Raw genomic sequence first — 23,087 nt, forward strand, 5'->3', positions numbered from 1 at the left:
TAAATACTATAACAAAATAAACTGTAAATAAAACATAAAATAAAATAAATAAACATATTTAAATGTCTGTATGGGAGAAAATAGGAGGTTGATTAGAAATCTACTGACAAATCAGGTTTTTGGAAAGTCTCATCATGACAGGACGATTCCTGAGATGGTGGCGCACAGATAGTAGGAGGGGCTAAAGTTTTTAGAGAGATTAATTAAAAAGAAAAGAAGCAAAAAACAAAAAACAATTCTAAGAGCAAATCTATTCAAGAGAATTCATTTACAAAGCTAACTAAAACAAAACATGCTCGAAGCTGAAACTGAAGAGTTGCATAGACTGTTTGTGTGTCTGTGTGTGTGTCAGAAGAAATGCGACTGTAGCATGCTATCAAACATGTCTGATACTGAGAACAAAGCATGCTTAGCGGGAGCTTTTAAATTTTTGCCCATGTGCAGTGATATTTAATCCTGCTCGGGTTACCAAAGCCAGGCCCAGTGAGGATGACTGGAGAAGAGCACCTTGTGGCTAAGCCTGTGCACAGTCCACAGAGGGGACCCACCATCAGCAGGAGACAGTGTAGGGGCCGGGTGCAGTGTGTATTGGGTGGGACGCCCTGCCAGATCTGAACACCAGTGGTGTTTTTTTTACTGACATTCTGTGTAAACCACAGTTTTTCCATAACAAACACCATCTTTGAACATGTGCCACAGGTCGATGATCAGTTTTATAATCTTATCATTGGATCTGCAGCTGCATGTTCTGGACACTGATGTGAAGGTAGCATCATGTGGCGATGGAGGATGCTGGACAGACAAGATGCTGGGAATGACTGGCAGAGGATCCGGTCCACAAGATCTTCAACTCCCACCTCCGACAGAGCTTTGCCAGCATTAGATTCTGAAAAACTGTCAAACTAAAATACTTAACAGTGATAAAACCAAAAGGTTTTAAGAGACGCAGTCCAAATGCAGCAGTTCAAACAGAAGCACAAACTGCAAGTTAAAGGTTGGAAGAGCAATTGGAAAGAAAGGAAAAGAGATGTTGAACCAGAGACTTAATAGGATAATGTGGTGGTGTAAAAACTGTGTTTATGAAAATAAGTGATAATGATATGAAAACCATGGGATTAAAAAAAGAAAAAAAGAAAAACGGGAAGACAAAAACAATGTAGAAATGTGTGTAAAAGAAATTGTCTCCAACTGGGGGGGAGCAGTGATACTGTAGATCTGCCCTTAGAAAGAAACAGAACAGGAGAGTCGTTTATGAAAATAAGCAATAATGATATGAAGACAGTTTTGTGTTTCTCAGTCGAGAACAACATTCTCACTTTCGGGGTTTTAAGACCAGAGAGTACAAAAACAAAAGTGAGGGGGGATGTGATGCTTCAGGAGTGATGAGAATAATAGCAGTGACAGTGAATGATCAAAATATCTCAGTCTGTCAGTTGCAGGCGGGGAAACAGACCTGGATCAATTTCCACAGGTAGCAGTTGGAAGAAAATTATAGGTTAATATTATTAGAAACACTCAGACCAAGTTTTAGGTGATTTGTCTTGCAGCTTCACTTCCATGTGCTAAGCATTCTGAAAAGCAAGCTCCAAGGACGCTAACTTCTCCCTGAAGACAAGAAATACAGTTCCAACAACAAGAGACAGCAGCAGTATCGTGACCAGTGAGTGGGTCCAGCAACAGCAGCATGGGCAAACGGCATCAGGAAGGAGGAAAAACAGCGTCTTTATGACTGGATGGATGGAGATGCATTTCCAACAAGCCACAACTTCACAGTGTGTGAATGGACCTTTGAGAAGATTGTCTAAGTTTGACATTTGCCATGTTTGGAGTGAAATGGCAATGAAAGAGACAGTGGGATTACACAGGAAAAAGGACAAATTGAGTTAGTGAACCTGGGGAAGAAAAACTGACTGCCTTGAAGTGGAAAATTGACAAACTGTCTTGGGGCACCACAAAATAGCACATGTGCACAAAATCACGCACACAAACAGAAAAATGCATTAATCCTACTAACACATACAATGAAGCTCATGAAGACCAAGATGACATCTTAAGTGTCCGGTTCACTTAGTGGGATGAGAAGTGATATGTAAACTAGTGAACTAGTATTTTATTAGAAAAGATGACTGAATTATAGCAGGGGGACAGACTGCTGAAGAGAGGGTTTTAATGAGTGAGACTCTCGTTTAAGCAGGACTGCACGGTTGGAACTGAAAGCCACACATTCCTTTTTTGTCGGGAACGATCGCAAAGTGAGCTTCTCCACATTACAATGGGCTCTGGAGAAAGCCACTTATCCGGGACACAGTCACATAGCAAGTCCCTGTCTAAAGGATTCGGTGAGGTAATCCAGTCAAAATTCTTCTTTTTGTTTTTTTAAATGACTTCATATTCCTGGCAGTAGAAACTTTTCTGCTATCAGCAATAAAAAATGGGGAACTGACTGAAATGACAAAGGCTTGACTGACTTGACACCAGTATGCAAGACTGCACCTACTCCACCCAGTGGCTAATGTTTTTTTCCTTAACACAGGGTTACAGGCCTGGAGCATAGCTACCCTGGGGAGAAGTTCCGCGGCCACCAGCAAACAAAAATTTTCGATCCACATGATTGAGGGAGAGAGAATGAAACAGATAAAAGTACAAGTAAAAATTAAAGAGAAAAAGCAGGAGCAACAGTAACAGGCTGCATTCAGGTTGGTGCATGCAGCCTGTTACAGCCGATGTAGTCCCCTCACTTTTTTTTGTTACCCTAAGTGTCAGACATAACATCACTAGTAAAAAGTATAGATATATAGATAGAGTGTACAGGACCTCATATGGATATCCTGCAGCTGATACATCATTACATTTACTTCTGCACTGGTATGTAGCTCACATGTATTATCACAGCAGGGCTACTGCACATCAAATGACCAGCAGATGTCAGTACTTCCAAATGAGCTGTTAAAATGGGCGTAATGTGACCTGCCTTTTAGTGATGCAATTGGCCAGAATGATTTACCGGGCATTCTGACACCATTCCTGCAAGACCGTCACATTACACTCAGACCAGCGATCCTTTCCTCCTCTCACCTGTTACTGAAACTACCATTACAACCTCAGTCCTGCAGTTTGTCTTTCAGCAGTCTTGACTCACAGATTGAGGTCACACTAAGTGTTTGTCATAGAATTCAATTAAATTTAATACAATCCAGCATCTACTGAGGTCCAGACAGTGATAGCCTCCCAGTCCAAATGCTGCACACACACACACACACACACACACACACACACACACACACACACACACACACACACAGCAGAGGGAGAACTTTGAGAAGAGACCAAAATAAAAATGTGAGGGACCATGATACTTTTTGATCTCACCACCAGTACGGTACTGTGACATCCCCTGATCCAGTTGTTGCTAAAGCCCACAAAGAAATGACTAACAGGCCCAAATGTGGTCCACATCTGCAGCTTTCTTTTGGCCATATTTGACCTGCAATAACAACAATCACTCAGGGCGAGTATAAGTGACACAACTCAGGCACAGGTCAATTAAATATGGACAACATGTCAGGTGGATGAAATCGAGTACAGCTGGTTACCCTCTTACACAACTGTCATCAAACAAACTTGGTTTTCTTTTAAATAAGGTTCATGGATTTTTATAGAGTCTATAGTAAATAAGTTTTTTATTTACATTTCATGATGAATGCGTGGCTGAGTGGTTGACATTAACTCTGTAGATATACTTGGACATACTGTAGAGGGCAGTCATGTGTAAGGATGAGCTCACTTTGTTATGATCCAGAGAAAAAATCTTTTTAATTTTCCCAACCACTGACTCTTTGCTTTTTTGTATTTTTAGTTTCAAAATTTTAATTCATTCTCATTTCTCAGTTTTTAGAAAACTGTAATAAAAATCTATTCTGAAAACAGCTGAAGGGATTCAAAAATACATCAAATAAATAAACTGGGGACACATACTCGCCCCATGTCTGAGTTGAAAAGCAATAAACCAAATACAGCTGTACTGTTTACTGACCAACATTATTTATCTGCACTGTGATGAATAAAACTTCAGTAAATACACACTCTACATACATTACATGCTGATATTATTAAGTAAAGTGATGTAATAACAGAGTAAATTACAAATGTAAGTTGTTTTAAATTAAGACTGCTCCAGGTTTAGTCTAAAAACAGAATAAAGCAAGAACAAGGACATTAAGAGTTAACTACTTTAATATTATTGTGGCAAAATCTTAGAAAGTTTTCAATTAGCTAACATAAGCAAGTGAAATGAACTGCAGTTTTGCCAAAATAGAACCCAAATGACATCGTTTAGCACACTTTGTACACCTACAAATACTGGTCTTCAAAATGCCCAAACGCTAATTATCAGTTACTCTCACACATGTTGCAGATGTGAAAAAGGTGGAAGGAAGAAGCTACAAGTTTAAGCTTCTACAAATGTTATTCAAGATAATGGAATGGCAACAATCCATTTGATGGAAAAATCTGTTCAGCTGAACATGTTGTGTTGTTGCAGCAAATCAACATTTGTTCTGTCATATGTATCATTTACATATGAAATAGTGCACTACATGGGGAATATATACAGCTACTATAAATGCTTTTTGTGAGTGAAAAATAGAAGACGTTGGACTCAACAAGAAAAAGACAGCTTATTTCCATATATTTGTATACATATGCATAAAATGGTCACATTAAGACAAAACATACATTAGCATTTCTGATGGCCATGTTTTGAATCTTTTACATCGGTATTTATTTTTGATGATCTGTGAGATGTAAGCATATATGTGTGTTATCTGGTGGAAAGAATTAGTTTTGATGTAGCTTATAGCACTAACTAGGCATTGTTTAAAAATAACTACTTATTGGTTTATTACTTTGTGTTTTACTTTCAAGATTGTCCTCTCAAGAGCAGGTAAAATGTATTTAAATTCTATAAAAAGAATATTTAGATAAATCTGACGTAAAGAGTGATTTAAAAAACACAGAATTTCAGTGGCCCAAAGAACAACATAAGCATCATCCAAAACCAAACAATGATTGATTATTAATTTATTTCAAACATGTAAACAATTTACAGGTACATTTAGAAAAGAAAATAAGAGGGAAAAAAATATACTATACAAAAATCAATACATTTCAATATTTCCACCGTTCTGATTCATTTACACGTTGAAAGGGAGTGGGGAGAAGTAAACACTTATTTAATCCCACCCCTTTGCTTAAATTATCAGTTAAGATTTAGTCAGCTTCCTTACTGATATAATCTGTGGTGAAGAGATTTCTGATATACTCTATAATATTATCACATCATAATTTTTATTTTAAATAGAGACATTCACTAAATTTCAATATTTTCCTTTTCTTTATAGTTTGAGAAGATCATATTTTTATTTTAACTCTTTTTGAACTGTTTTATGTTTGGACATAAAGCAATTCCATGTTCAGACTGTTCCACAGTTTCACTCCATGAACAGAAACACAAAAGCTTTTTTCTTGTAGTACGTACCTTCCCTGTTTTGAAGTTACAAAAACCCCTTAAATTATAACTTTCTTCTTTCAAAAAAAACATACTCTGAATATTACCTGGCAGTTCTTTATTTTTTGCTTTGAATACAATATGTGCTGTTTGGATGGGTGCAGGGGTCAGTGTTTTGAGCCATCTTTATGTCACGCAACTGCAGCTCTCAAGCTGCCAGCCGCAAATACACCACACCACCCACCATCCCCTGAGTCCCTGTGTCTTACCAGGCGGGCGTAACTTTTGCTATTTTCACTCTATCTGGAAATCGACCAGTTTGAAATGATAAATTACAGATGTATGTAAACGGTTTTATAATAGCCTCAATGACTCTTTTAACCACTATCATATCATTACAATCCAAAGATTTCTGATTTTTACATTTTATGAGAATTTCAAAAACTTCATTTTCATCAACGGCTGTGAGAAACATAGAATATGGATTTCTGTCAATCAGTGTATCCAGTTTTTCCTGTGCTTTCCCAGGATCAGTGATTGTTCTTGCTAAATTTAGTCCAGCAGTTACAAAGAATTCATTGAAACTATTTGCCACAACATCCATATAATGAAATACTAGTTCTTTTGTCCAGCCCCATGTTTTATAACACTGCTCAGTATTTCCCATGATCTTTTAAAATTATTTCTATTTATATCCAATTGCTTCATATAGTATTCCTTTTTACTATATGTAAGTATATTATTTAACCTATTTTTATATCTTTTGTATCTGATTTCTTAAGAAATCTCTGTATAGAGCATTTTTATTTATACATGCAGACCTTTTGTTATCTATAAAACCGCAACATGAGACTGATTGAGTTTTAATGGGCTATAAATTAGAGTCACTAAGGTGAAACAGAAATGGTTAAAATATATTAGCTCGTGTGTAATGACAAAAAATAACCCAAGAATATCTTTCTGACATAAGCTGCAAAAAAGTGAGTTTTTTTATGATATTAAATCACTTCATGTTTTATTCCAAATCGTGACTGTTTCATTAATTTAGCTGTCGACAAAAAGAGTTGGCAGTTTTCACACACTTTTATTCTCTTGTGATTCATAAAGTTTGCCACAACGAGGATGATATTAAACACCACTGCAGCACAAATGTGAGTTTTTAATCAAGAAGACTCGATTTCCAGGCTTATTTTGCAAGACATGTGAGGGGTTTTGACAAAACCGGGACTGTTTTACATGCAGTCTCTGAAAATGTGCTTAAATGTTTCATAAATACTGTAATCACTGCTAATCACTCATTTAGAATCAGCTGATTGGACTCCATAGTTTAAGTAGGTGCTGTGTTTACAGACAACGATTACATGTAGCTTAAAAAAGATCCTGAAGTGAAACCGTAACAGCTTGAGGGAGAAAGAGATAACCATCAGCTGAAAATGACAGTTTTGTTAATTAAAATGTCTACAGAGAAATTCCTTTTTTTGTCCTCATGACATCTCTTTAAAAAACATGCTGTCATCACAGCAAAACCTGCTGAATGTTTGTTCTTCTCATCTGTCAGTGAAAACATTTTGGTTGAATAAAGCAGGTGTTACAGGTTTTTCCACATCAGTATCCAACTTTCTGTCATGTTTGTTCGAGTCCCACAGCAACATCACCGTTCCTTGGTAATAGTGATAGGATTTCTGGCTCTTTTTAGAGAACCGGCTCTTTCTGCTTTTATCACTAAGTCTCTTTCTGCTCCCAACTGGTTCTTCAGGGTTTTTTTGCTTTAATTTATTATTAAAAACAATATAAAATTATTTTTTTACATTAGTAATTCCTTTTGTGCATAGAAGTGGTTTTATTTATATATATTTATATATAAATATATAAGGTGGCCCCTAGAGACAAATCACGTTCAAACTACAAAGCACTTACACCCATATGGAAAAGAAATAGTAAAAACTTATAAAAAAAACTTTTATAAGATGTGGCCTACTTCATATAGTGAATCATATACGGCTTATATGATTTACTCATGAAAGTGGCCACTTTCTCATACTTTCATATGTTGTTTTAGTAAATATCCAAAACAGACATGTTTATATATGTTTTCACTCTTGTATGCTTTTCATACAAGTTTTACACAAGACAGATACAAACTTTATAAGATTGATATTTATCTTTTCCATATGGAAAAGATATACATAAATATATCGGTCACGTCAAAGTGCCTTGAGGGGACCGTTGTAGTCATTATGCAGTACGCTGCACTCTCCTCAGCCTCTCTTTGCTGCCTCATGTCTTCTCTCATGAGGTCTAACAGCTCATCATCCTTGTCTCTTTTCCTCTTCCTCCATGTTGTGGGTGGCTGACTTCCCTTATCGCTTTCGTTGTAGTCACCCACTGCTGTGCTTAGCCATGGAGTACGGAGCCCCGCAAGGGACATGGGAGAAAAAAATTTAAGATGAGCTTTTGCCAGATCTCGCAAAATAGGAATTCCAACAATGGCGGCAGCTACTTAGTTGTAATATTGCTCTTTCTGGGTCACAAAAAAAACTTTTAAGATATTTTGAGGCATGAATGTAGCTGTGTAAATGTCAAATATCTGCTCGGTTTACAAGACATCACATATTTGCAAAAGTGCTCCGACGTTTTCGGAGATGTCTGACACCCACCATCTCGAAGCTAACGGGAGGTCGAGACCTACTACATCCGGGGCCTCGACCTCCCGGTCGGCTTCGAGCTGGGGGCCTCCGAAGAATGCGGCCAAAACTTTTGCGAGGTCTCACAAAAGTTCATCTTGAATTTTTTTTTTCTCCCATGTCCATTGCAGGGCTCCGTACTGGAGAGTCCTCCGGGATTGAGAAAATTAGGACAGGAGGTCTCATGGAAGGCCTCTGTTCTGTCACCTCATCCATGAGGGCAAACCAGGGTCAAGTAGCAGCAGTGTCCTTCCCACTCACTCCCTCCTCTGACCCTGGATACTTGCAATCCTAAAGGCAGAGGAAATCAAAAATGACAGTAGACAAATGAAAACAACACAACTATTAGTAATTCTATATTTATTAACTTGTGTTTTTAACCCTTTAAGACCTATCATAGAACCAAGCCCAGCAGAGCTTATCTTTTTACATGTTGTAGAGCCATTTTTGGGACCACTTCAAGTTGCTTTACATCAATACAGCCATTATAGCCCAAATTGTAATAATATGTATGTATTAAGTCTGTATTAATTATATAAATTTCAAAAATGTACAATAAACTACAAAAAAATTTAAATGCATTTTTAGTTGGTTTTTTATTTACATATATTTATAGTTAGAGAAATTTCAGTGGGATATCCCTCAAAACTTTAAATACAAAAAAGTTGCAAAAATAGTTTACAACAACAACAAATTTATTTTGAGTGTCTTTATAATTTTATTTTTGAGATACACAAATTATATATACTGCAGGAAAAATGAAAATAAATATTACAATGCAAACTTGCAAAGAAAACAGTATGTGCATCAAAATAAACTATTTCCAGCAGTGCAATTTAAGTTCCAAGCATCCCAGAAACGATAGTTCGCACTGAGATCTATTCCAACGTAGGAAGTGTTATGAACAGCTGATTGGAAATTTTAAAATTTTTTAAAAACATTTTAAAAAGTTAAATGGCACATATTTTATCAGACTATTTCATTAGAATAATATTCTTTACAATATTTAACATATTTAATTTGAGACTGCAGGTTTACCCTTGTGTTCACTTGTTGGTGGCTGGTGATTTTCCAGCTACAGTATAGGATTTTTGTACTGTCATGCTAATGAAAAACCTAGCTCCTGAAATTTGAGTTCCTGATTTAAAGCTTGTCAAAGCTGGATTTGGTAACCCAGAATTGTTGTTGTGATATAAAAGCAGGGTTGGGGAGTAACAGAATACATGTACCGGCATTATTTATTTGAAATGCAAAATATGACCAACTGTATTCCTTTATAGTTACTGTTTGAAAAGGTGATAATCAGAATACAGTTACTTTGTTGAAATAAATGGATGACACAGCGGTATATTCCTGTTTCTTATGTTAGGCTTTCCCCACTTTATTTTTGGTAATTCCACGCTGGTGGAAACCCAAACAAAACTGCTTGTCTCTCGCAAGCAAAGTTGACCCAGACAACAAAGTAAAGCTAGTTTTCAGCTACCAGCCCGACACGGAACCCGACGTATTAGCCAGAGGTCCCTTTACTACTGTTTGGAGCCACGGACCTGTTTTATATATGGGCAGAATAGTTTTCTATACGAGATCGCTGCAAAAAGTGCAGCTTTACCTAATGTCCACCTACAGTTACTCATTTTATATTAAGATTTAAAAATCTAGTTGGTATTGCTATGGCGAATAATCTTCAGTAATAGTAATAAATTACAAAGTGATAGTACATTCATGTTATTGTAAAAAGCATGACAGTATATTATGTAATCCAAAGTATTGAGCATACATTTCTCTCATTGAGTAACGTAACGGCTTGTGTGTATTCATGTATTCAGTACATTTTTCTCATGGTGGGCTGTGTGGCAGGCAGGCAAGTAGGAGTGGTGGACCCAAAATGCAGGACTCAGACACGGAAGTGAAACTTAAAGCGCAGCTTTATTGCTGGGGAAAAAAACCTCTACTTAACAAAACTCACCTAAAGACAACAAAAACACATTGGAGGACAAAACAACTGGAACTGAAATGCTAAATGAGAGCTGGTGACTAAACCCCAGAAACACAGAAGCAGAACACACAGCTAGTTGAGGGTACAATGCGACAGGGAACACAGTAAAACACAGGGCTTATATACACAGGGGAGTAATCAAGGAATGGAAAACAGGAGGGAGACACAGCTGGGAAGGTTTGGGCTAACGAGACATGGGGAGCAAAATAAGACACACTGACATGAGGTACAACCTTTCAGAATAAAAGAGGACACAAGAAACAGACAGATTGACACTGAAGTGAACCTATACTAAACATGAGACACAACTCAAGAACAACCCTCACAAGAATAATACTTATAAACAAAGCATAACAAAAGGATCAGAATACCAAACCATAATACAAAGGAATGTAAGAACTGAAAATGCTGGGCCAAAACGACCCAGGACCGTGACAATTTTAAAAGGAACCTTCCCAACACTGTATACAAGCAGTACCAGTCAAACATTGGGACACATCTTCAGATTTAATGTTTTTTCTCTGTATATATACATATATAGGTGTGTGTGTGTGTGTGTGTGTGTGTGTGTGTGTGTGTGTGTGTGTGTGTGTGTGTGTGTGTGTGTGTGTGTGTGTGTGTGTGTGTGTGTGTGTGTATCAAAATTAACATCACTCAAATGAAGCTGGAGTTAATTTGCTCGGAAAATCTTTTATTAAATAACAAGTAACATCCTTTCTGATCAGTTTGTTATGCTTTATCCATTTATACAGTTCTGCTAGTGTATTGGGATGATATTTTCTTTCTTTCTTATTATTTGGTGGAGTCTAAAAACGGGGATTTAGAAATATACTGATATAATTTTTGTAAGGCAGTTGGCTGCGTAAGATCTTTATTTGTTATTTTATTTAATTTGGAATAAAAAACTGTTCACATTTGATGATTAGCTATATATTGTTTTTTATTTCATATTCATGTTTGAAATAAAATCAAAATCAAGCATTAAGGCAAACACATTTCATTAAGAAAGAAACTTAAAGGGCACAAACTTTAGTTCAGACAGATCACACCACCATGAATAAAAGCCTACTACAGCATTTAAAGCAGGTACAAGAAACATTTTCTTAATGGCATGACACCTCTATTATGATCATTATTACATTTTTTAAAACCATTTATTTCTTCATCAGCACCCAAGGATATTTCATTAGATTTTTTTTCTGGCAAACCAAAGAGAATTAATGCTACACAGCTGTCTACACATTAAATGTTTTCAATCAGATGTTACATTTTGATGCAAAGATGCTGTCCTGTTTTAACTACACTCATTCTAATGTTTATATGATTTACTACAGTAATCTAATCTCTCCCAAGAATGTAAAGAAATTCCATGATACGTTGCTGCAGTAGAGCGAGGAATATATAATTAAATATTCCATGTCCACTGGTCTGTGCAGCCTCGACCTCTCTGTACATTTCATTTGTGTAGCATGTGCCCCCGTTTACATCCACCATGTTATCGATTTTCCTGAAGAGCTCCACCACCTGCTGGCTGTCACTGCTATGGTTTTCGAAAACGTGAAACCTGTTTCCACATCTTTGGATGACTCGCTGTAGATCTGGTGTGGATTCACGTACATGGTCTTGGTTCCAAGTTCACGACAATCATGTAGCGGTTAGCCTGTGGACCAAACAGCTCCTGCAGGGCTTCCACAGCATTTTTCTCCTCTTTGGTGAATCGACCGACTTGGATGACCAGCAGGAACACATGGGGGCCTGGGCAGGAGACTTCAACACATCTCACAATTTCTCTTTTTATGAATTCTGCAGATCTTGAAGTGTCCAGGATCCCTGGTGTGTCTACTACACTAACCACTCTATTACCCCACTGTACCACTTGTTTTGTACAAGTCGTAGTAACTGACTCTGCACTGGGTTCAGATCTGAAATATTCTCCTCCCAGGATGGTGTTTCCGACAGCACTCTTGCCCACACCAGTTTTTCCAATCATCACAATTCTCAAATCAGGACCTGCAACAGAAATTGTGAGACATTTAGTTTATGTTTTTTGGTCAGAGTATCTAAATAGCTCGGTGTAAATAAATCAGTTTTCACTTAACCGGAAATTAGCTATAAACTGAACAAATTAAATCTATTGCTTACCATGTGAAAATGCCATACTTTCTCTAAGTGTTGTTTCTTCACAGGTGAGAAATGAAAAATGAGGAGAAACGTAATGTTTATTTATAGATCCAAAGCTGACACACCTGCAGCATTTGCATATTGCATACGGGAGGCGTGTCAGGTTTAGTTCTGTATAATGCAGACAGAGAGCAGCACAGCCAGCGGATACACACAGCTTGTCTTTTACTGATTGCTGCATTGTATTGAAGGGCGATGTCTCACAGTAAGTCTTAGATGTAATCTTTTTTTTTTTAACTTTCGTGTCTCACACACACTATCAGTGTTTGAGAAATGTGTTTACATATGTTTGTGGTTTATGAAAGTATCAGAGGAAAAGATATTTCTATTTTTTGTTCACAGACAAGATTTCAGTTGTTCTTCTGGGAAATGTGGATTATCTGAAAAAATCCCTGATAACTATCATCCTGGGGAAAGACGCGATTAAGCTCTCTGAAACAGGGGCTCTGAAAAACTGAGAGATTTATCAAGATGACAAGTTTGTGTTCACATGTATATCAGACACAAATAATGCCATAAAATAGTCATTTCTGGAGAATCCGGTCCCTGACATGTGTTTGTTGATGGTGGAGAATGAGTTTTCAGTAGATCGTGTGTGGCAGCCAGTATATAGGAAATCTGAACAAGGTCACTGGAAAACCTAGAGATGAGTTCATAGTTGTGCTGCCTGGAATCACAACTACTACAGATTACCCATTCAGATGCTACACAATGCTGCAGTTTTTCACTCAGCTGAACGATGTGGTGAAAATGAAAGAGACAAATATGAGGTAAGGTTCAAAAATCTCAAATGTATACTGACTGATTATTTGGGATTTGATATTCTCATGATAAGAACATTGAGGTGATTTTACAGTGTACATTAGGACAAATGTTCGGTTTCGGTTTGTAAAGTAATACATATTCACTGTGTTATGGTTTCATTGTAGTTATAGTGTTACACTAAATAATACAAAAGGAAGCAGCCTCCCAATCACTCAATTTGTTTTTACTAAACTACAGAACTGATTACAACCCTGAGTCACAACATCAAATGGATATGAAAGGTAAGGCACAATCTTTCCTCGGTATTACGACACAGGACCGATGTTCACTGAAGGGTGTTTAATTAATTAAGAAAGAACTGAAAGATTTAATGGATACTTACAAATTCTCTTATTTGGCCTTTCTATTCAGGTGGCAGATTTAGCAACAACACCTATGAGGACCCTATGATGACTTCAAAAAGTAGACATGTTTTCAAACTTGCACAAGTATTAATTACAAAAATCTGTGCTAAAGTATAAAAGTGTTTGTGGACATTCTGATCATAGCAGTGCATGCATGTTTTTAAACAAATTAAAATAATAACATTTTTTTTATTTTCAGTATATAATATGTTCCTTTTCTTCTTCAACAATGCAGGAAAGTGCACCATCACCAATGTGAACCTTGTTCTGGTGGGAATGGCAGGCACTGGAAAGAGTGCAAGTGCAAACTCCATTCTTGGGAGGGAAGCTTTCCTGTCCACATCCAGTTCATCTTCAGTCACCACAGAATGTCAGGTGGAACAAAGAGAAATGAATGGCATACATGTGCGTGTGATTGATACTCCAGACATCTTTGATGATGAAATGCCATCATCAGTTAGGGACAAACATGTAAAACGGTGCAAAAAGCTTTGCGAGTCAAAACCTTGTGTGATTGTACTTGTGATGCATGTGAGCAGATTCACAGATGGTGAGAGAGACATACTAAAAAAGTTAGAAAAAGCTTTTGGGAGCAAAGTTAGAGAAAAAACTGTTATACTGTTCACCCGAGGCGATGACTTGAAGCATGCACGAATGAGCCTGGATGATTTTCTGCATCGCTGCCAACCTGCTCTGAAGGAAATAATTCAAAAGTGTGGCAACAGGTGTGTCCTCTTTGAGAACATGTCACATTCATGCCAAGTGGAAAAATTAATGAACCTAGCAATCGCTTTGTCAAAACAGTAGAACGTATCATTGAAAATCATACCAAAAAACATTGGATCTTTTATTTTGAATATAAATATGAATAAACAAGACCTTGAGATGATTTTTTCTCATTAGTCATACATTTAAAGTTAGCGCTGCTTTTTTAATCCTTTTTTCAGCATTAAATCGGAGATGGTTATAGTTGTAAATGAACCTTTTTCTGAAATTGGTGGCTGGATTTTGTCTTTTATTATTTGTTATTGTGAACTGCTGTAAAATATTTGTGTGAGAGTGATCAATAAAAAAATGGTTGAAATTTGTTGTTTATTAATGAAAATGTGATCAAAATTTCAAAATATGGCTTTTTGCTACATTCAGTGGATCTTTGCATCTTTTTAAAAAGAAAAAAACACCAGAAATCATAATTTATTAAAGTATGACTTATAACTACAGACGTTGTTAAACGGTTGTAACCAGGAAGTCATGTATACAAGCACAGATACACTCACACATGCATACACGGTGCCTTTAACTTGACACACCATAGAGGTTTTACAATGAGGTGTTTGTGTGTTCACTCAACAAAAGACTGCGTGGGAAGGCTGGAATTTGAAGTTGGCTGGGGTCAGGTGGGGAGCTTGTACCTTCAAGATGCTGACCAGACTGGCTTGCCTTGCAAGTTAAAATGGATTGAGCTCTGAGTGTCTTGCTTCATTCATGGGGATAAGTGTCTGAGTCAGTGAGGCCTGTGAAAGCAGACCTAACAGGAGAAGTCTACGCCGAGCAGGGATGTGGAAGAGGGAATGATCCCGGCAGCCAGTAGATAATGATTAAATACAGAACGGTGTATTACCATATTGTGGATAAAACCAGAACGTAAGTGAAGAAGAGGAGGGGCCTGAAAGCTGAAGGCTCTGCTTCTCATTCTACTTTAGGAACTACATGTAGGCCTGCAGTCTGAGAAGTGAATCTAATGGGGTGAAATAGCATTATGAGGTCATTAAGAAGAGGCTGAATATAATGGGGTGAAAGCAGAAATATGGTTTCTCTTTCTAATCCCTGTCAGTACTCTTGCTGCAGCATTTTGGATTAACTGAAGGATTTTCAGGAAGTTAATGATACTGATGATAATGAATTATAGTAGTCCAGCCTAGAAGTAATAAATGCATGAACTAGTTTTTCAGTGCCTAATTTTAGAGAAATTGTGAAAATGAAAGAAAGCTGACGTATGTAGCTTTCATATGTGCATTCAAGGACATGTCCTGGTCAAAAATTCCTCCAAAATTCCTCACTGTGTTACTGGAGGTCAAGATAATAATGTCATAGCAACCCAAGATTCCTGCAGAGGAAGGAATCGAGCTCACAAAGAGACTCAATCATTTCTAAAATGGCATCTTCACCTTTCCTCCTCACAGTATCGAAAACAAAACAAGCTATTTTCCTTCTCTTTTTCTTTGCATCTGCTGCCTCCCTCTCAGCATCAGTTATCACATTTTTCTCCAGCAGTTTGTCGAGCAGACTGTTGAGAACAGGTTCTGATATCTTATCAATGAACAAGCTCCGTACTTTTAACAGCTTCTTATTTGAAGAGAGAATCATGCTTCTCATTCTGTTGGGCAAAAGACAAACCTCACTTTCCCAGACACAGCTGGAGCTGCTCTGGTGTGTCAGACTCAGGTTAATATTGCTAATGAGTCTATTAAAAATCACTTGGAAGGATGGGACAGGATTGTCAAGGGACACGTCATCAAACACTGTTTCACTTGGTTGAACTACAATCAGGCCATCATCAGGAACGGTGGAAAGAGAGTAAAGCTGCTTTGGATGCAGATTGCATTTAGAGGGTATGTCTATGTATGTCTCTTCTCCAATTAATTCCCTCCTCTTCTCTTTGACATCTTGGATCTTGATGTTCCTCGGCACCAACAACACACTGAGGACAGACCTGGGATCAGGATCAACTGGGGGTTTGTAGAAGAGCAGAACCAAAGCTTGGACTGGGTCAGGGGGAGAGTCTTCATTATTGACAATGCCGTAATAAGAAAAGCCTGTGATGTTTACAACAACGTGAGTTTTTGTTATCTGGTGAGGGGTGATGAACTCGATGCCCTCATCATTCACCTCAGTGACCTGCAAGAACTGACCTCCACCTGTGGAGATGATCTCACTGTGTGGGAGATGAAGCTGACACACAGACTGCTGCTGACATCTGATGTCAAACAGGGGTCCTGCAGGCTTCTTGTGGTGTTGGGTCAGCAGCCTCATGTACCAAGGGACAGTCCTGTAAACCACTTCTCCTTCTCCCTTCATGACAAACACCAGGCCGGTCACACTGCACTGGTACAGGCCTGCACAGGAGCACTGGAACAGGTAGGTTTTATCATCAGACCCATCAGCAGTGATGCCCGGTGTAAACTCCTTTAACCTCATGTCAGGTAAGCTTGCTGCTAATGGTTTGGATCGCCATATAACAGTTTCTTTCTCCATAACTTCATCATCACCGATATTGCAGTGATGACTATTTAATTTAATGCGTGGAGACAGCCTAGAAGAGGACCATGTTCTGTATGGGAAGAGACGTGATCCCAAGACAGGAGAGTTGTCCGGTAGGATTTGAGATGGCCTTCTGGGAACTGAGCAGCAGGCTCCTCCTACAGGATCCTCCATGTCTTCACCATGTGAGCGATTTTCTTCTCCTGCTTCTGCAGATCTTTGACTGGGTGGTTCATTTTTGACTTTATGCAATTCTTTCGCTTTTCTTTTCTTCACTGAAAAAAGTTTCTTAAACATCTTCTCTTATGTTTAATGTATGCCTGTTGAACCTTCTTTAAAGATGCTTCTTTATGGTCTTCTGTTCAGGTCTGCTTGTACTCATCAGTTTCCTGTTTCCAAAAATATACATTTGAATTAAGTTTTAACTTTAATGTTTAAAAAGACAATTAAAAAAAGGTAAAAAAAAAAAAAAAAAAAAAAAAAAAAGAAAGAAAAAAGAAAAAAAGGTTTTTAATACATTTAGTATTAATACTTTCATGCATGAATTATGACAACATCAATCAGGATTTCTTTTAAGTGTTTTTATTCATCTTTAGGCATAAAAAAAGATTTTTGAACTTTGAAAACATGTAGTTCTCAATGAGTTTTTTTTAACTTATCCACTCTGTGAACAACATACATTTTGACTTATGAATTTGACAAACAAATAAATAATATATACTGTGTAAAAATTATAACATCACAAAAATATTTTTGTAACAACATATGTAACAAATATAAGAAATATAACGGCATCAGTTTCTTTTGTAGTGGTTTATGTGCAATACAATACAACTTTATTTATTTAGCACATTTAAAAAACCAACGGTATACCAAAGTGCCTCACAATAAACTAGTGCAAGTAAACAATCAACACTGAAACAAATATAAGAAAACAGTCCACTGTACTGACCACTACTGAAAGGGTTAAATAAGGAAAATATTAGATGTTCTTGATGATATTCCCCCGTTTTTAGCTTTTTAAAGGAAGTTTGCATATAACGTGCAGGTGTGGGTTTTGATGTCCAGAGTGCAGCTGAGCTCCGTGAATGAGTAAGTGTAGCACTGTAATAGTATGCCACTGAGGAAAATAGTCAGCGAACCTAAATCTTCCACAATCAACTGAAAGAGGTGTTATTGAAAGTAGGAAACATTTAGGAGCATCAGCAACTCAGCCGTGAAGTGTCAGCGCCAAGGGCGTAGATTTGGTTTTGGCATTGCTGGGGACGGATGATTCACCACCGAACCCTGACCTGTTTCTTTTTTCCTTTTTGTCTTTGCTTCTTAATAAAAAAAGGAGAAATATAGTTGCCTACATGTGCTATTCTACATGCTTTTGAACCATTTAAAATCACAATTCATAGTTTTATATGTGAATTATATAATGTTAAATTACTGTTAAACAAATGACTGACGAAGTATTTTAGGCTTTAGTTTACTTCAGCCATATTCCATATAAATCAGGTATCATACAAAAATAAAAATAGCTTCAAATACAGTCATGACAATAAAAGAATTTGACTTTAAGGACTTAACAACATTACTTCAGTTATAGTACACCAACATCTCTGATACATTAGCACTAAGGGAACACTGAATGACCTGGTGGGTTTTGGCCATAAAACTACTCATCTAAGATTACCACAAAGTAAAAGATCTCTCAGCAAAATTACGCAACATTTTACGCACACTATTGTCCCGATCAAATCAGTGAGCTGGGATTTTTTATTCTAAACATGAACTACTGTTACAGCAACAGACATGGACTACTGGTGTCCCACACAACAACTCAATGTCCACTATGTGAAGGAGCCAAACACATGCCTGCTCCTCTCGTTAACTGAGATGAACTGCTGGTATATTGGTTTTACATATACTGTCCAGTCTCTCTTGATGGACATGGCAACAGAATATTAATGGTTACAAACAATTTTAGACTGATGTGGACCAAAGCCTAAAACGATGTGCCCGGAATTTGCTGTTCTCCCCGGCTCAGATATTTGAAGTTTACACAGCTACATTCTCACCTGAAAATATATTAAAAGTTTATTTTGCGACCCAGAAAGAGTAATAAGAGTAATACTAAAACTAAGTAGCTGCAGTAGTAGTAGCCATTGTTGGAAACTGGAATTGGCTGGGCTAATCTGGGATATGGTTTTTCAATTTGGTTGTCCGAGTGGAAAAACGGAAGAAATTTGGGAGAATGGTGGCTCCGGGAAATTTTCGGGAAGGGCACTGAAATTCGGGATTCTCCCAGAAAAATTGGGCCTAGCATATCCTGTAACGTTATTATGACGGACACATTTTATGAGAGAACTTGACTTTAAGTGACTTACAGGTTTCTTTGAAAAATACTTTCTTACATTCTGGTTCTTTTTGCTGCCATCCTCCTCTCCTCCTTGCAGGTCATCGCAGCGCAGGCTTGCTGCTGCTAAAACTAAAGAGAGCTCCCCGAAAGGCACAGCCAATCACATTGGCCATATTTGTCACATAACGTAGGACTCCAGTAGAGAACCTAATTTAACTCTTTGTGCACCGCTAGGTGAATGAGACATTGACAGATCGTTTTTTTTTTCTTGCTATCGGTTTTGTTTTTCTTAACTGGAAGAGATCAAATTATTGGTGGGGACAATTCAGTATCAAATCTACGCTCTTGGTCAGCACACATAAAGTTGCTGATTATTCTGGGTTAACTCTATGACTTATTAACTGCAGCATTTTAAAAGTCCTCTGTTACCGCGAGAAAACCAACGTGAAATATTTAATGTTTCCACCATTTTCTTGGTTAGGTTTAATAATTACTTTCACAATTTGTGTAACCGCCATAAATACGTGTTTAAAAGGTGACCCTGGCCTTTAATAACAGGCAAATATTAAGTGACCATTTCTTCACATTGTTCTGTTGCCATTTTATTTGCCACAAAGGAGGGAAATTTGAACATAACCTGCTCACCAACAGGTGACGTATACATAAGTTACTGTGGTAAATCAGGTCACAAAAGAGCCACTGTTGTGACACTAAAAACAGTTTATTCTCAGAAGCCTCACTAAGCCTACTCTCACTGTTCATATTTAAATTGTAATTGTGAAGTCGTAGGCTATTCTAATGAGAATGCTGTAAAATTGAATCTGAAAGCTAAAATGATCATACTCTGGCTGTTTCTATCACATCCTTACCTGGTGTTTACCTTTGTAGGACAGATTCAGTCCTGCTTTTCTTCCTTCACTGGGATGTTCCACTGCAGTCAGTCTGACGTTAGCGACATCAGACCTGTAAAATATAATCTACAAGATGGAAATTTGGTTTTGTTTCCTCTGTTAATTACAGACTCCATGGACCCACCCACATATTTCTGACGTAGCTTCAGACAGATGGGCAGACAGACACTGATGATAATGTAAAGAATGAGCAGGGCTGCAGTGAGTCAGACAGAGAACCTACAGTCATACCTTCATACCTTACTAACACCATGGAATGAAGCCCTGCTGTGATCGGTAAGAGTCACATTGTAACAGGAATGTCTTCAGTGTCTGTAGAAGTACAAGCCTATTACAAAGAAAGAGCTCCCCTAGTATATTTTATTATTTTCATCATCTGTTTAAAATTAGTTAAAATCATCCAAGTGGCTGGGAAAGCTGGATAATCTTTTGCATTTACAGTTGGTCATTATGGCTGAAGGATTTTTAAATTGTGAGCAGAGGAAGCAAAAGAAACAGAAAAAACAAACAACATTAGTAGAGCAAATCTATTTCTATTTACAAAGCTGATAAAACCGAAAGACACGTGAATCTCAAACTGAATAACTGCAGTGCGTGTGTGCTGTTGTGTGAAGGAATGCAACTATTTTGTAACTTGTAGTCAAACAGGTCTGTTACTGAGAACAAAGTGTCCTTAGCAGGAGCTTTGGAATTCCCCCCCCACCCTCCGTGTGATGTTTAAGTATAATAATAAATAACTATGAATAATAGTGATTAATAAAATAAGTTTGGTTCGGTTTACAATACACAAATTAGTTCATCTGAGGTTTTTATACAGAAGGATATAAAAATCTAAACTTAGTCTTCCTGTAAAACTAATTCATGTGAAGTCTATCAGTTCAGCATCAGAGAAATGCGAAACAATCACAAATATCAAACAACAAGTCCCCCTAAAAGTGGACAGTAAATTACAACATACCCAGGTTCTCTGTGTTATCTGGATTAATTTACCCTAACATTGGCGATGAAGATCAACTTGTTAAACCAGGGTTAACAACATATTGTTGGAGGCCCATTTGATTTTGCCCAAATCTATAAGGGGCTTTATCAAATGGTTATTAAAAATAGATGTAAAAAAAAGAGTATGAAACATATCAACACATCAGTAAAATGCAATATTTAATTGTTTATTTCTAAGAGCTCTAAAGCTTTTAACTAGATACATTTAATCATTAAAGTCTACTGTCACATGCTGATAAAGGAGATGTGGACAGATGTTATACCGTATATATAACTTAATATATTTAACTTTTATAAACTTTCTAAAATCAGTTAATAGATGCACTTTGGTACGGTCTGGCTTAACAAATGTCACATGTAAAATGTATTGCACTAGCAGATAAACTATAATATATTTAAAAGATGCTGTGAAGAAAACACTCCACATTAAAACTGATCATAAATCAAAACTTTGAACATAACCTGCTTTACCCAGGTTTAGTTTTGTTTCTGTCACATGCAGACGCAGTGCTTTTTAAGGGTTTGAAAGTTAAGAATAAATATAAACAATAAAAGTGTTATAAATTATTTGCTGACAACAGAAAAAAATATTATAAATAGTAATAAAGAAATAAAGCTGCATCTAAGAATGTATGTTTATTGTTGATTCTCAGCAGGGAAACAAAGATTTTAGAGCCTATTTAAAACTTTAGACTCTCCTGTTTGTGCACAGAGGTATGAGGGAACTTCCAGGAATGATGGTCAGGCAGTAATTTCATATTTGATCCCTAATTTGAGACCAGAGCATGTTAAGTTTCACTAATTTCAGCCACTTGCTATCTCAGCTCACTCATAGATGATGGCTCTTACAGCCATACCGCAGATTGACTATTACTAGTATGCTAGTAAACAGAGTCCAGCAATGTTTTCACATTTAAGTAAAAAAAGGACAGGTTCACGATCTCCAAATTCCAACTACGAGAGGCATTTTTCCATTAGTGTGAATAATTATGGTAAATGGTAAATGGACTGGTTCTTATATAGTGCTTTTCTACTCTATCTGAGCACTCAAAGCACTTTAGGCAACTCGTTCCTTCATCCAATCACACAAGCAGTTTTCTAAGTTTTTAGTGCTGTCTAACTAACTAACATTCATTCACACATTCTCACGCCGATGGATGCATCAGAGAGCAACCTGGGGTTTGTATCCTGCCCAAGGATATTTGACATGCAGACTGGAGCAGGCTAGGATTGAACCACGATCCTTCCGGTTAGTAGGTGACCTGAGCTACAGCACAACAAATGTTAATGTTGTGTCTGATGTTTTATCTTAGACAAGTCTGATTGCAATTGAGATTGCTAAAGTCCTGTACAGTAAATTTTTGCACTTCAAACAAACAGGGAGTCTGATGTGTGCTTTACAGTCAACAGAGCCACAGAGATGTAGACATAAATTTTAGTATTAGCTGATAATACTTCGCTGCTGTAATCTCCGTGTTTTGTAATGACTACAGGATGACCGTACAATCTCTGAAGTTAAGAAAAAAAATAGGAAACTCACATCTAACTGTTATCACAATTTCTTTTAAAACTAACTTTCTACAAATATTTAAATTAAATCTGAGCTTTATGAATGAGAAAATGAAAAACAAACAGACACATCATCCCATAAAGTCTAATGTATAAATACATAGAAACACACAGACGGCAAATGGAGGGGAGTGGAAACAGCTGTATAACAACAGGCAATGGCAATCAAGGTAATCAAGTTAACTAGATACAAGACATAGACCAGAATAGCTATCAAAATAGGGGATCGGAAAACTTTGGAAAAATTGTTTACTATCTGTTTTATGGATCATTAGTACACCCAGAGTCTTGAAACTTGGAGAATGAAATAAAAGCTATAATACCACCAGCATGATACACAACAGGAGAGACAATTCAGTGTCATTCTCAATAATTAGGCTCACAATGTTTTCTTTACAAGTAACCAAGGTTTTTTTTTTTTTTTTTTTGATTTATTCACATGATTAAATGACAGGTTAAATTTC

At 37.1% G+C, this 23,087-nt stretch overlaps 2 protein-coding genes and 1 pseudogene across 4 annotated transcripts; 1 reads left to right on the top strand and 2 right to left on the bottom strand.

Annotated features, from left to right (window-relative positions):
• Positions 1–11,154: 11,154 nt before the first annotated feature.
• Positions 11,155–12,344, bottom strand: LOC116318360 (annotated as a pseudogene).
• A 150-nt stretch (positions 12,345–12,494) lies between these two features.
• Positions 12,495–14,620, top strand: LOC116318361 (immune-associated nucleotide-binding protein 9-like). 2 transcript variants are annotated; one of them, XM_039617452.1, is made up of 5 exons: positions 12,495–12,572; positions 12,710–13,137; positions 13,370–13,413; positions 13,544–13,594; positions 13,772–14,620. In XM_039617452.1, the coding sequence occupies exons 2-5, from the start codon at positions 13,079–13,081 to the stop codon at positions 14,341–14,343; spliced, it is 726 nt and encodes a 241-aa protein (XP_039473386.1). In that variant the 5' UTR covers positions 12,495–12,572; positions 12,710–13,078; the 3' UTR covers positions 14,344–14,620. The 2 variants fall into 2 exon arrangements, with proteins under 2 accessions (XP_039473386.1, XP_039473387.1); XM_039617453.1 differs by lacking the exon at positions 12,495–12,572 and having other exon boundaries at positions 12,646–13,137.
• A 152-nt stretch (positions 14,621–14,772) lies between these two features.
• Positions 14,773–20,115, bottom strand: LOC120441922. Of its 2 annotated transcripts, none has more exons than XM_039617446.1 (2): positions 20,014–20,115; positions 14,773–17,186 (listed from the first exon to the last, which is right to left on the bottom strand). In XM_039617446.1, the coding sequence occupies exon 2, from the start codon at positions 17,092–17,094 to the stop codon at positions 15,625–15,627; it is 1,470 nt and encodes a 489-aa protein (XP_039473380.1). In that variant the 5' UTR covers positions 17,095–17,186; positions 20,014–20,115; the 3' UTR covers positions 14,773–15,624. The 2 variants fall into 2 exon arrangements, with proteins under 2 accessions (XP_039473380.1, XP_039473381.1); XM_039617447.1 differs by having other exon boundaries at positions 20,025–20,107.
• Positions 20,116–23,087: the final 2,972 nt, after the last annotated feature.

This window comes from Oreochromis aureus, linkage group 9 (genome assembly GCF_013358895.1).
Source record: "Oreochromis aureus strain Israel breed Guangdong linkage group 9, ZZ_aureus, whole genome shotgun sequence".
NCBI classification, from domain to species: Eukaryota; Metazoa; Chordata; class Actinopteri; order Cichliformes; family Cichlidae; genus Oreochromis; species Oreochromis aureus.